The 15,067-nt window shown below is 37.8% G+C and overlaps 1 protein-coding gene across 2 annotated transcripts in view; it reads left to right on the top strand.

The window, feature by feature from the left end:
• Positions 1-15,067, top strand: part of ntrk2a (neurotrophic tyrosine kinase, receptor, type 2a) — a 119,830-nt gene that overhangs the window by 83,944 nt on the left and 20,819 nt on the right. For both annotated transcript variants that reach the window (XM_060931405.1, XM_060931406.1), the window contains one exon: positions 14,338-14,526. In XM_060931405.1, the coding sequence (XP_060787388.1) occupies positions 14,338-14,526 (189 nt within the window). The remainder of the gene's footprint in view (positions 1-14,337; positions 14,527-15,067) is intronic.

Genomic DNA, 15,067 nt, shown 5'->3' with positions numbered 1-15,067 from the left:
ATACAATACACTGATCAGCCATAACATTATGACCACTGACAGGTGAAGTGAATAACACTATCTCATTACAATGGCACCTTTCAAAGCGTGGGATATATTAGGCAGCAAGAGAACAGTCAGTTCTTGAAGTTGATGTATTGGAAGCAGGAAAAATGGGCAAGCGTAAGGATCTGAGCAACGTTGATGAGGGCCAAATTGTGATGGCTAGATGACTGGGTCTGAGCATCTCCAAAATGGCACATCTTGTGGCGTATTCTTGGTATTCAGTGGTTAGTACCGACCAAAAGTGGTCCAAGGAAGGACAACCGGTGAACCAGCGACAGGGTCATGGGTGTCATTGATTTACATGGGGCATGAAGGCTAACCCATAATGGTCCAGTCCCACAGAAGAGCTACTGTAGCACAAACTGCTGAAAAAGTTAATGCTGGCTAAAACAGAAAGGTGTCAAAGGTTAAAGGTGCTTCTAGTGGAATTGGCATCCCTTCTTCCTTTTCATCTTCCTCAGACAAATTTTCATATTTTAAGCCAAAAGTTCTTCTTTAGTGTTCTGCCTGATGGCAGGTCCGGCTCTGGCGTCCATCAGAATTTCTAAGGAACATTACAGTAGTGGTTTCCTGTTGCCTTCTACTGGATTATAGAGGTTTTCTCCTCTCAACCATTCACACCTATGGACAATTTAGAGCAGCCAGTTAACCTAACCGCATGTCTTTGGACTGTGGGGGAAACCAAAACGCACCCACGCAGACAACATACAAACTCCACACAGAAAGGCCCCCGTAGGCCACTGGGCTCGAACCCAGAACCTTCTTGCTGTGAGGTGACAGTGCTAACCACTGCACCATCATGCCACCCAAGTCAAAAGTTATATTCATGAAAAACATATCTCTTGCCATGTTTGCTGATGATGCCACTAACACTACTGCGGTAGTAGTAGCAGAGTGATACACAGTGAAACGTCCCAGTATGGTTGTAGGAAATATAGGCACTCTTGGAACACTGTTCAACCAATCAAATTAGTGAGCCAGAGCTAACTGTTGTATAAATAGTGAACAGTGCAAGTGAGTTCGGGAAGTGAGCAATTTTGGAAGTTGGATCTTCATCTCATCTCATTATCTCTAGCCACTTTATCCTGTTCTACAGGGTCGCAGGCAAGCTGGAGCCTATCCCAGCTGACTACGGGCGAAAGGCGGGGTACACCCTGGACAAGTCGCCAGGTCATCACAGGGCTGACACATAGACACAGACAACCATTCACACTCACATTCATGGTCAATTTAGAGTCACCAGTTAACCTAACCTGCATGTCTTTGGACTGTGGGGGAAACCGGAGCACCCGGAGGAAACCCACGCGGACACGGGGAGAACATGCAAACTCCACACAGAAAGGCCCTCGCCGGCCACGGGGCTCGAACCCGGACCTTCTTGCTGTGAGGCGATAGCGCTAACCACTACACCGCCAAGTTGGATCTTATGTCAGTGAAATAAACATAATTTTTTCAAACTTTTAAAATTTATTTTAATCGTCAGTTTTACTCTAGTGATTGAGACTAATTGGTAAAACCTCATGACCAACGTCATGTCTCCTTTACTGAATGTATTTCACAATCAGACTCAGCTTTATTGGTCAAGTATACCTGAGCATACAAGGAATTTGCTGCTGGTTTATAGAGATCCTACAGCGCACACTTACAGACTTGCACATACACACACTACACTACAGCGTTGGATGTGAACACGACATAGAGTGAAACCTAATGACAGCTATCACATGAAAGATTACAGTCCCAACATAACAATCACTCAGACAGAACAGTTAACTCATTGGTCATGATGATAGCAAATAAATTAATTGCAAATAGTAATGACTGCACATTGGTAAGATATAGAAATTAAATACAGTATATTGCACATGGTATTGAATGCATGTGGGAAAGTATTGCGCAAACAAATGTTAAAAATCATTAGAAAACTGAGGTTTTTGAATAAATACAAAATATTGCATTTAATTTAACTATTTTCGTACTTTTTTGATTTCTTAGATACTTTTATATTTGGAGTATTTTGAATCATGGATTAAAATAAAACAGAAAAATACACATATTAATGTGTTAATAATGTCAGACTAACCAGCCAGGCTCTAGCCTTCTGAAATGTGATCCATGCCATTTGCTCCATCAACCCTGCCAACCCCTTTTGTAATTTCTGTCCATAATAGAACTTACAGGAACCCCACTATATACTGGTACTGAATCATTCATGCAGTTCTTGGTGATCATCTACATTTCCCAAAACAATCTTAGGTTTTTTTTGGTTTTTTTTAGGTCTTAAGTGTGTCTTTTATTTCAATAGATCACAGTGTGAACACCAAGCATTAAAAGGCTTTACAGATACAGAGCCATCCGTGATTACTGCCTTCCCTCCCTTCCTTGTAAAGATGAGTAAAAAGGGTTAGAAAAAAATCCACCTTTTGGTGAAGTCGCTTCATTGCATACTGAAAAAAATGAGAAAAATTCAGCCTTTAATTGAAATAAACTTACTCAGAGAAAAGGAAAGCCCTCATCAAGAAATAATTATTTTCAACAAAAACGTGTCACTATTATTGCCCTGAACCCTGGAAATGATAATGAACTCAATGTAACTGAAGCAGGTTTCCCATTTAAATTGTACAGTAATTTTGAGATGATTGGAGTGTGTAGGAACTTTCAAGCTGTAATCCATGACTTCCTGATTAACTGGGGAACAAATATGACGTGAAACAGAAGCCAAATTCCCTTCATCAACATGAGAAAGATAACACTCAAACCAAATGAAGAAGTAGTGTGTTGACCTTCATAAATCAGGGAATGATTATTTTAAAAATAGCTACTTGCCTGAAAATGTCCATTTCTACTGGTAGGGCAATAATAAAAAAGTGGACACCAACTGGATCTGTCACAAACTCGCCTGGAAGAGGACCCAAGTTTATTTTACCCCACGTACAGTGAGGAGGATGGTAAGAGAGGCAAATAAAAAAAAATCCCCAAAGATCACTGTTGGTGAATTAGAAGAGAAAGTAAAATCTTGGGGTTTCCAAGTCTCCAAAACCACCATCAGATGCCACCTCCATACCAACAGATTATTTGGAAGGTTTGCCAGAAAAAAAGCCTTTTCTGTCCGTTAACCACAAACATAAGCACCTGAAGTTTGTGAAATTTTACTACAATTTTGACTGGAACCGTGTTCGATGGTCTGATGAAACAAAATAGAGCTTTTTGGCAATAAACACTCAAGGTGTATTTGGTGTAAAAAGGATGGCTATAATAAAAAGAACCCGATCCCAACTGTAAAATATGGTGGATGTTCTGTGGTGCTTTGGGGCTGTTTTTCCTCTAAAGACCCTGTAAACCTTGTTTGGGTTCATGGCATCATGAACTCCATGAAATACCAGGACATTTTAAATCAGAATCTGGCTGCCTCTGCCAGGAAACTAAAACTGGGTTGTCATTGGATCTTCCATCAGGACAAGGATCTGAAGCATATGTCCAAATCAACACAATAATGGTTAACTGAGCACAGAATCAAGCTTCTGCCCTGGCTATCTCAGTCCCCTGACCTGAACCCCACTGAAAACCTTTGGGGTGAGCTGAAGAGGAGAGAGCACAAGAGAGGGCCGAGGACCCTGGATGATCTGGAGAGATTGTGTAAAGAGGAACGGTCTCAGATGCCCTGCTCTGTATCTCCAACCTTATTAAATGTTCTAGGAGAGACTCAGTGCTGTTTTACTGGCAAAGGCATAATTATATCTTGATGAGAAATTAGTTTTTCTCTGAATAAATTTATTTCAATTAAAGGTTGGATATTTCTCATTTTTTCAGTGTGAGATGAAGTGACTTCAGCAAAAGGTGGATTTTGTTTTCTAACCTTTTTTACTAATATCTTTACAAGGGGTTCAAATAATTGTAGAGGGCACTTTAACTGCCTTAAAAAAAATGATACTGGCTTTCAGTAACAATGCACGAATCACCACAAATGATAATAACTCAACAATTTTTTTCATTATAATCCTTGCTGGAAAATTGCATTAGCAGCAATTCTGTGAGTACATCGGTCTATCCTTCCTCTGCCATTTGAGTACTTAAAATAGGGTAGATATGTTCATGCCTCCACATTGTACTCAAAATGCAGGATTGCAATATGAAAAGTCAGTCAGCATTGACACATCTTATCTGATTGGCTGGCGAATATGACAATCTGAAATGATTTCCAATTCAATTAAACCTCCAAGGGATTCACTTGAAGTTCTCAGCCCAGAACTTATCAGAGAGCATCATCTAACTGAATAACATAGTGATAAGAATGAACGAGGAAAAATATATTACTGCATTCATTTTTCTTTACAAGCCCTAAAAGTTCACCATTGTTTAAACCATCTCCCCATTTGACAAATTTGGAAATCATACATTTCTGATGAGGCACCTGTAATGGGATACTTGGGTTCCTGGGATTAATTTCAAGCCATCATTTACTATCCAGAGAAATGTGGCATCTTGACAGTGTTCCAATTCTAGCTCAGATATCACCATGACTAATGCTTGGTTGCGTTCTTCATCATAAATATGACTGCTTTCGTGAGAAAGTTGCCTTCTTGTTCACTGGGCAGCTGGTTGCTTTTAATGTGAGTGTCTGTTGGTAATTGTCTGCTATTAATTTTGGCATTTGCACACCTGCAGTCCTGGAAAGGAAGATATTGAACTCTGTAGTTTTCCAGTCATGGAAGACATGGAAATTTAATGAGCTCTTGGAAAAGTGTAAAGTTGGGCTGTTAAGTCACACAAACTGTATTACATTTGCAACATATTACCATTTTTTAACCGACACATAGCACATTCATATTAAAATATCTAAATCCTACATGCTTAGAAAAGACTGTTAAATGGGTTCCTCTGATGGAATCCATAAAGCTTCAATGTTGAACAGTTCTGAACCCTGCATCTCAGGTAGAACCTATTTACAAAGCTAAGTGCAACTTATTTAGGAACCTTGAGTTGAACTTATTTCGGAATTTCAAGCAGAAGTGGTTTTTTTTTATGAATTGCAATTAGAACAAATTTTATATAGGAATTTCAAATTTAGGAATGTTTTGGAATCTTGAGTAGAATGTATTTATAATGTAATTGGAATTTATTTTAAAATCTAGTAGAACTTATAAATGCATTAATTAAGTAGAACTTAATCTGAAATAGAACTAATTAAGGAATTGCAAGTAGAACTAATTTAGGAAGGTACATAGAACTTTTTTAGGAAATTAAGTAGAACTTACTTAGGAATCTCAAGTAGACCGAATTTTGGAATTCAAGTAGAACTGATTTAGGAAATTAAGTAGAACTTAAAATCTCAAGTAGAACTAATTTGCAATCTCAAGTAGAACTAATTTAGGAAGAAAAATTTAAAATTTTTAGGGAAATTAAGTAGAACATACTTAGGAATCTCATAACGAAGTTAGGAATCACAAGTATAACTAATTTAGGATATTGAGTAAAACTAAGTTAAGAATGTCAAGTAGAACTAATTTACAAATTGCAAGTAGAACTAATTTAGGAATCTATAGAGAGCTTTTTTTAAGAAGTAGACTGACTTAGGAATCTTAAGTAGAACTAATTTAGGAAGGTACATAGAACTTTTTTAGGAAATTAAGTAGAACTTACTTAGAAAGCCCAAGTAGACCTAATTTCAGAATTCAAGTAGAATTGATTTAGGAAATTAAGTAGAACTTAAAAATCTCAAGTAGAACTAATTTAGGAAGAAAATGTAAAAATTTTCAAGGAAATTAAGTAGAACATACTTAGGAATCTCAGAACTAAGTTAGGATTCACAAGTAGAACTAATTTAGGAATTGCAAGTAGAACTAATTTAGGAATATACATAGAGCTTTTTTTAAGAAGTAGAACTAACTTAGGAATCTTAAGTAGAACTAATTTAGGAAGCTGAGTCGAACATTTTTAGGAAATCATGTAGAACTTACTTAGGAATCTCAGAACTAATTTAGGAAGTTAAATAGAACCTCAAACAGATATTTTCAAGGAATTTCAAGCCGAATTTATGTAGGATTCAAAAGTAGAACTAACTTAGTTCTACTTTTGAATCCTACATAAATTCGACTTGAAATTCCTTGAAAATTTCTGTAAAAATTCCTTGAAAATAGAAACTGTAAGCTTGGATTGTATGTCTCACATGCTTAGTTACTAAGCATGTGAGTCATACAGTAGAAACTTACAGTAAATTTTACAGTACACATGTCAATAAAATATCCTGGAAAGGAATTTCCTAAAAAAAAAGTGGGGAAATCATTTTTTCTTTGTTTATCATATTTGGATTGCATAGGCCATAATCATTTAAAAAGCAACCCAATCTAACAGATGTAGGAATTCTTGCACTAATTTAATTTAATACAAATTAAGCTACAGAAAAGCTACTGCTTATGCCAGTCTTGACTTCTTTTTTTTTTTTTGCATTGGTTACTGAGAAATTAGTCTCCTTTATGTCTAGGTCTCTGTAACCTCTGCAAGTATGTTAAGATATTACACATTTCTGCATTCCCACAAATCCTCAGAACAGTCCTCTGGATCTTGTTGATGGCTTAAGTGCAGGATGGAAGTCTGGATTTTGAAGTGTGTGTGTGAATTTAGTTCTTTAGAGTGTTGTGGCGCAGGTACCTGATGAAAGGTTGGTCCAGAGGGAGTCTCAAGCAAAACAACATCTCCAGATTGTCATCGAGTAGAACTTAAAGAATGTGTTCTTGTTACTGTCCCTGTCGACACATGCTTAATGACGGGTTGACACATCTGCACTTTTAAAGGGCTTGTTTTGAAGTTATGCTGTATGTCATGTGGTGTTGGATGTCCAGAACCTGGTGTTACTATAAGTAATGGCTTCACGTTTGCAGGCTGTTGTGGTGGTTCAAGTGATCATGAGTTCAGTCTTAGCTTGTTGTCACTGCTGGAAGGCTTTTTTTTTTTCTGGACAAAAGTCAATGTACAAAACTGTATGTAGTTACTATTACTGTATTACTGCAGTTTTAAAAACGAATACTACAAACGACTGAAGAAATAGCAATACATTCTTTTTTAAAGCATTGCTTTACTTTTATTGAGCTTTTAATTTTTTGTTTTAGCTTTTAACTTTATTTTAAACTTTTTATCTATCTATCTATCTATCTATCTATCTATCTATCTATCTATCTATCTATCTATCTATCTATCTATCTATCTATCTATCTATCTATCTATCTATTTTTATTTTACGTTTTTAATTTTTTAACTTGGACAAGAGTCTTTTTACTGGTCCTTATAAGCTTACATGCATTTATTTAATCAGAATCAGAATCGAGTTTATTGACAAGTACGCTCTCACAGACAAGGAATTTGCTTTGGTGGTTGGTGCTTGAACAGTTACGATAAAAGAATTTAAAAATAGACAAAAGTAGTTATTAAATAGAATTTTAAAAATGAGAAGAATCTAAAATATCATGAGCTTTTCTCTGGTGAAAGAGATTTGAGTGTCATGGCAGTGAACTGAGTTTATAAACAAAATAAGGCAGCCATCCGCAGCGCCATCAAGAAATTCTTTATTAAAAGAAAGGGTAAAAAATATCCCTTTTCCCTAATGGGTAATGATCTATAAGAAATGCCCGGAGAGATGTGTTATTTATGAATTGTTTTTATTCTTCTTTTCCCAGAACAGCTCACAATCTCTTACTCATCTTGCCAGCACGAGAGAAGGTTTTTTCTTTTCTTTAATGCATCCAGCAATGATTGAGTCACATACTCAAATTGTAATTTTGTGGCAAAGTGCTCATTTTTTAAACTATTTAAATGCCAGAGTGTGTCACTGAGGACCCACGGTACCATTTTACTGTTTTTTTTTCCTAAAAACATTCAGATCACATACTTGATCTTGAGCTGGTGAAACGTGTGACACTTACTTTCTAGTCTACTCTAAAGGGCCCAGTTGATTCAAATATAGTAATATAGGATTCCAAAGAGGAAAAAAGATCAACATTTGGCTGTCCTGATGCTTGAGTAAAGATGAAAACAAAGTCAATGATTGATGAGGCCATAACTCATATTGTCCATCTGTGGCCACATTTTCCTCTGGGTGTGTGTGGGTGTGTGTGCTTTATTTTCATGATTACAAAAGACCTTTGTATTCTTATGTGACAAACTGTTTTTCTAGGACTCAAATAAGTGCTGAAAACAAGGGGCAATGTGCAACACATTAAAAGATCATAACTAAGACCATCAAAGCTTTTCCTTTTTCTTTAAGTCGAGTGGTTTGTCTTGGAACCGAATGAGAGAACTCTTACACAGTGTACTAATCTCTTTGCAGCCAGCTTCTTTTCGAAGTAAAGCAGAGTATTTGAACATAAGCATCTAATTTAACATTAGTCTCTTTGTCATAATGTTGTTAGTAATAAAGGAATGCTGTTATGAGCTAGTTGGCACTTCCTAAATGAGCTCATGCTGGGTTAATCACAGGTTCCGACTGCTTTGAATTTACTTTCGCCAGGAGGCATTTTATTACAGGCAACATTTGTGACACAATCTGTATTTTAACACCAGTAAAGAAATGAATAATGAATTAACTATTTCAGTAAACTAATTTTATTTGAGGCACATATGAGCTAATTGCTCATGCTAATTGGGTGTGTTTGCTTTAGCCATGCTTGCAACTCCGCTGAAGCAGAAACTGTCCATTTTCCCACACAGAAGTAACAAATAAACTACAACCCCGACTCCAAAAAAATTGGGACAAAGTACAAATTGTAAATAAAAACAGAATGCAATAATTTGCAAATCTCAAAAACTGATGTTGTATTCACAATAGAACATAGACAACATATCAAATGTCGAAAGTGAGACATTTTGAAATTTCATGCCAAATACTGACTCATTTGAAATTTCATGACAGCAACACATCTCAAAAAAGTTGGGACAGGGGCAATAAGAGGCTGGAAAAGTTAAAGGTACAAAAAAGGAACAGCTGGAGGACCAAATTGCAACTCATTAGGTCAATTGGCAATAGGTCATTAACATGACTGGGTATAAAAAGAGCATTTTGGAGTGGCAGCGGCTCTCAGAAGTAAAGATAGGAAGAGGATCACCAATCCCCCTAATTCTGCGCCGACAAATAGTGGAGCAATATCAGAAAGGAGTTTGACAGTGTAAAATTGCAAAGAGTTTGAACATATCATCATCTACAGTGCATAATATCATCAAAAAATTCAGACAATCTGGAAGAATCTCTGTGCGTAAGGGTCAAGGCCGGAAAACCATACTGGGTGCCCGTGATCTTTGGGCCCTTAGACGGCACTGCATCACATACAGGCATGCTTCTGTATTGGAAATCACAAAATGGGCTCAGGAATATTTCCAGAGAACATTATCTGTGAACACAATTCACTGTGCCATCCGCTGTTGCCAGCTAAAACTCTATAGTTCAAAGAAGAAGCTGTATCTAAACATGATCCAGAAGCGCAGACGTCTTCTCTGGGCCAAGGCTCATTTAAAATGGACTGTGGCAAAGTGGAAAACTGTTCTGTGGTCAGATGAATCAAAATTTGAAGTTCTTTATGGAAATTCTTTATGGAAATCAGGGACGCCGTGTCATTCGGACTAAAGAGGAGAAGGACAACCCAAGTTGCTATCAGCGCTCAGTTCAGAAGCCTGCATCTCTGATGGTATGGGGTTGCATTAGTGCATGTGGCATGGGCAGTTTACACATCTGGAAAGACACCATCAATGCTGAAAGGTATATCCAGGTTCTAGAGCAACATATGCTCCCATCCAGACGACGTCTCTTTCAGGGAAGACCTTGCATTTTCCAACATGACAATGCCAAACCACATACTGCATCAATTACAGCATCATGGCTGCGTAGAAGGGTCCGGGTACTGAACTGGCCAGCCTGCAGTCCAGATCTTTCACCCATAGAAAACATTTGGTGCATCATAAAACGGAAGATACGACAAAAAAGACCTAAGACAGTTGAGCAACTAGAATCCTACATTAGACAAGAATGGGTTAACATTCCTATCCCTAAACTTGAGCAACTTGTCTCCTCAGTCCCCAGACGTTTACAGACTGTTGTAAAAAGAAAAGGGGATGTCTCACAGTGGTAAACATGGCCTTGTCCCAACTTTTTTGAGATGTGTTGTTGTCATGAAATTTAAAATCACCTAATTTTTCTCTTTAAATGATACATTTTCTCAGTTTAAACATTTGATATGTCATCTATGTTCTATTCTAAATTAAATATGGAATTTTGAAACTTCCACATCATTGCATTCCGTTTTTATTTACAATTTATACTTTGTCCCAACTTTTTTGGAATCGGGGTTGTAATAAATGAAAGTGTTTGATAGCTAGTAGTTAGTTAGTTAGTTAGTTAGTTAGTTAGTTAGTTAGTTAGTTAGTTAGCATAGCATGTTCATTTGAACAACCACTGCATTCTTGTCGAATGTCAAGAATGTCAAAAACTACTACATCTACACACACACACACACACACACACACCTTTACAATTACATTCAAGTTGTTTAAAATGTGTTATATCAAAACGTTTTTTAAACCATTTTTGCAGCATCTGTGTTAGTTAATGTGTTGTGTCTCAAATGCACATATACAGAACATAAGCACAGATTTGACAAGATTGTAAAAGTAATTGATTGCATTGAATTTGTGATAAAAAAAATTATCAGGAAATGTCGATGCATGAATATCTATACCTCGTAAATACAGCTATTGTAAAAGAAACCAATACAATAATACCAATTTCATTTGAAAGCAAGTATAAGCTAGTTAGCATTGCCTAATTATGCTCATAATAACAAGTCACGATTGTTTTTCTTTCCTGTCATTTTCCTTTTATTAATTTTTAGTTATTTCAATGCTAGCCACTATGCTTGGGCAAAAACTCTCCATATTATCAAATAGCAAAAGAATTGAAAACTGCTATGAATAAATTAGTTTGCCTAAATGAGCTCAACTGCGCTAATCAGTTCAGGTAGCTTTTACAACCCCAATTCCATAAATTTGGGACACTGTATAAAACGTAAATTAAAAAAACAGAATATGATGATTTGCAAATCTTAGAAACCATATATTTCATTGAAAATAGTACAAAGACAACATATTAAATGTTGAAACTGATAAAAAAAAATTAGAAAATATATATGCTCATTTTGAATTTGATGTCAGCAACACCTTTCAAAAAAAATTTGGGACAGGGGCATGCTTAACACTGTGTCGCATCACCTCTACTTTTAACAACACTCTGTAAATGTTTGGGAACTGAGGAGACCGATTGCTATAGTTTTGAAAGAGAAATGTTGTCCCATTCTTGCCTGAGATGCAATTTCATTTGTTCAACAGTTCAGGGTCTCCTTTGTCATATTTTGCGCTTCATAATGCGCCAAATGTTTTAAATGGGAGACAGATCTGGACTGCAGGCAGGCCAGTTTAGCACCTGGACTCTTGCTACGGAGCCATGCAGTTTTAATATGTGCACAAAGCGCTTTGGCATTGTCTTGCTGAAAGAAGGAAGGCCTTTGCTGAAAAAGATTTTGTCTGCATGGCAGCATATTGCTCTGAAACATGTATATATCATTCAGCATTAATGATGCCTTCCCAGATGTACAAGCTACCCATGTCATGTGCACTAATGCCCCGTCATACCATCACAGATGCTGACTTTTGGACTGTGCACTGATAACAAGCCGGATGGTCCCTCTCCTCTTTAGTCTGGAGAACGTGGTGTCCATCCATCCATCCATCCATTATCTGTAGCCGCTTATCCTGTTCTACAGGGTCGCAGGCAAGCTGGAGCCTATCCCAGCTGACCATGGGCGAGCGGTGGGGTACACCCTGGACAAGTCGCCAGGTTATCGCAGGGCTGACGTGATGTCCATGATTTCTAAAAAGAATTTCTACTTTTGATTCATCAGACCTCGGGACAATTTTCCACTTCGCCTCAGTCCATTGTGAAAGAGCTCAGGCCCAGAGAAGGTGGTGGTGTTTCTAGATATTGTTTATATCTGGTTTTAACTTGCATTTGTGGATGCAGTAACGAACTGTTTCACAGACGATGGTTTTCTGAAGTGTTCCTGAGCCCATACAGTGATTTCCACTACAGACACGTGTCTGCTTTTAATGCAGTGCCTCCTGAGGGCCTGAAGATCACAGGCATCCAACGTTTTCAGCCTTGTCTCTTGCATACAGAGATTTCTCCAGATTCTCTGAATCTTTTAATGATATTATGCACCATAGATGATGTGATCCACAAATTCTTTGCAATTTTACATTGAGGAACGTTATTCTTAAATCGTCGCACTGTTTGCCCACGCAGTCTTAGAGTGATGAACCCCTCCCCATCTTTACTTCTGAGAGACTCCGCCTCTCTGGGATGCTCTTTTTATACCCAGTCATGTTACTGACCCGTTGCCAATTAACCAAATTGTTGGTTTTTTTGAGCATTACACAACTTTTTCAGTCTTTTGTTGCCCCATCCCAACTTTTCTGAAACGTGTTGCTGACATCAAATTCAAAATGAGCATATATTTTCAAAAAACAATTAAATTTCTCATCTTCAATATTTGATATGTTGTCTTTGTACTATTTTCAATGAAATATAGGGATTCCATGATTTGCAAATCGTCATATTCTGTTTTTTTATTTACATTTTACACAATGTCCCAAATTTATGGTATTGGAGTTGCATTCTAAAGCAGACGCTGTCACTATGTGACTAATTTCATTCAAACGCTAGTATGAATTAGTCAACGTTGTCTAACTGAGATCATGCTAACCAGTCCCATGCTATCGTTTTAATGTTATCCTTGTCATACTCTCACAATGTAAAAGAAACAAATAAACTAAAAAGAACAAATTGAAACCTAAAATCAGTCCAGCTTGCCTTCACATTATCATTCTGAAGCAGAAACATATTTTCACGCTGTAAAAGAAATGAATCAAATAATACGAATTAATTTAATTTGAAAGCTGTACAAACTAGCCAGTTTTGTCTGAATAAGCTCATCCTAATTGGTCCAGCTTTTTTTCCCCCCCATGTTAGGATTTTTAGCAGAAATTTAAAAGCTCGAATGAGCTAGTTAACATCAGTCACACTAGGTTGGTTGTTTTTGTTTTATTTATTTATTTTTCTTCCTTGTTTTAATGCTAACCACTTAGCTGTAGCAGAAGCAGTCATTGTAAAAGAAACAAACTAATAAAAGAAGTGAATCTTATCTGAAAAATAGTATTAATTAGACAGCATTGTCTAAATGAGCACATGCTAATAAGTCCAGCTTGCTCATGTTAGCAGTGTTAGCATTCTGAAGCAAAACCGCTCACCAGTTGTAAATAAAATGAAGTAATGTTTTGAAAGCTAGCATGAGATAGTTAGCATTGTCTAAATGAGCTAATATGCTAGTTGGCTTTGCTTTTGTATTAGCATCTGAAGCAAAAACTGTCTATCTGTTCACATTATAAAAGACTAATAAACTAATATCTGAAAGTAGTTTGTTTTGAGGGGCGGCACGGTGGTGTAGTGGTTAGTGCTATCGCCTCACAGCAAGAAGGTCCGGGTTCGAGCCCCGTGGCCGGCGAGGGCCTTTCTGTGTGGAGTTTGCATGTTCTCCCCATGTCCGCGTGGGTTTCCTCCGGGTGCTCCGGTTTCCCCCACAGTCCAAAGACATGCAGGTTAGGTTAACTGGTGACTCTAAATTGACCGTAGGTGTGAATGTGAGTGTGAATGGTTGTCTGTGTCTATGTGTCAGCCCTGTGATGACCTGGCGACTTATCCAGGGTGTACCCCGCCTCTCGCCCGTAGTCAGCTGGGATAGGCTCCAGCTTGCCTGCGACCCTGTAGAAGGATAAAGCGGCGAGAGATAATGAGATGAGATGAGTTTGTTTTGACAGTAATTTGCTAGTATGAGTTAGCATTGCCTAAGTAAGTTTATGTTTACAAGTCCAGCTTTATGGCTTTGTTTTTAGCCAAACTAGTATTGTGAGGCTAGCAACTGCATTAAAGCAGGAACATCTTATTTTCTGCAAAATATATTAAACTATAAAGTATTTAAAGATAACTGATGGAAGTTAATATCCCCATCCACTTAAACTTCCTCACAAAGCACCCCTTCTTCAGGCCAGGAAATGTAAACAGCTGTATCAATAGAGGATTTGGGACACTTGATACTTGACACATCTCGTTTTATAGCTGCTTCTGTGAGCCTCCTTCATGCTTTTTTTTTCTTTTTCTATATTTAGTCATTTTTGTTCTCCGTCTTCCCGTCTTCCCCTCAGGGCCTTCATCGGTCATTAGCAACGATGATGACTCAGCCAGTCCTCTCCATCACGTGTCAAACGGCTCGAACACGCCGTCGTCCTCGGACACGAACGCCGACGCCGTCATCATCGGCATGACCAAGATCCCTGTCATTGAGAACCCGCAGTACTTCCGCAGCACAAGCAGCCTGCTCAAATCAGACACCTGTGAGTTGTCCAGAAGTCTTACTGTTGGGTCCATATGTGCGCGCACGCGCGCACACACACACACTCCTACTTCAAGTCCCTCTTTACCAGCCTCTCTGTCTCTTTGCTCCTTCCCCACTCTGGTTCCTTTTAATATTGGGTTATGGTGTGCAGTGAGTTACTGGAGATCGATGCAGCCTCATCATCTAACCCACGCTAATGTAATCGGCTGACTGGCTAGTTTTTCTTCAAAAGCATTCCTTAATCACATCATGGATAAATCTACGTTTTCTCTCTCTCTCTCTCTCTCTCTCTCTCTCGTCCTCTCACTATCTGTCCCCAGCACATTCAATGGCTGATTAATCTGCTCTTATCTCTATGCTGTCCTCACTCTACTAGGGGACACCTGAGTCTCCTAAAGCTTCTGTTTTTTTATCGTTAAAAAACACAAATTGCACATTCGTAAAGTTTATTTGTTCATCTTCGTAAGCTGTGTGAATTCACAGAACTAACTGAACTATTAATAAATTGTTTATGATGTACAAGAAAGGATATTATTACA

This window comes from Neoarius graeffei, chromosome 10 (genome assembly GCF_027579695.1).
Source record: "Neoarius graeffei isolate fNeoGra1 chromosome 10, fNeoGra1.pri, whole genome shotgun sequence".
Classification (NCBI taxonomy): domain Eukaryota; kingdom Metazoa; phylum Chordata; class Actinopteri; order Siluriformes; family Ariidae; genus Neoarius; species Neoarius graeffei.
Note: the sequence above shows the minus strand (reverse complement) of the source record. Positions and strands in the feature narration are given on the sequence as shown.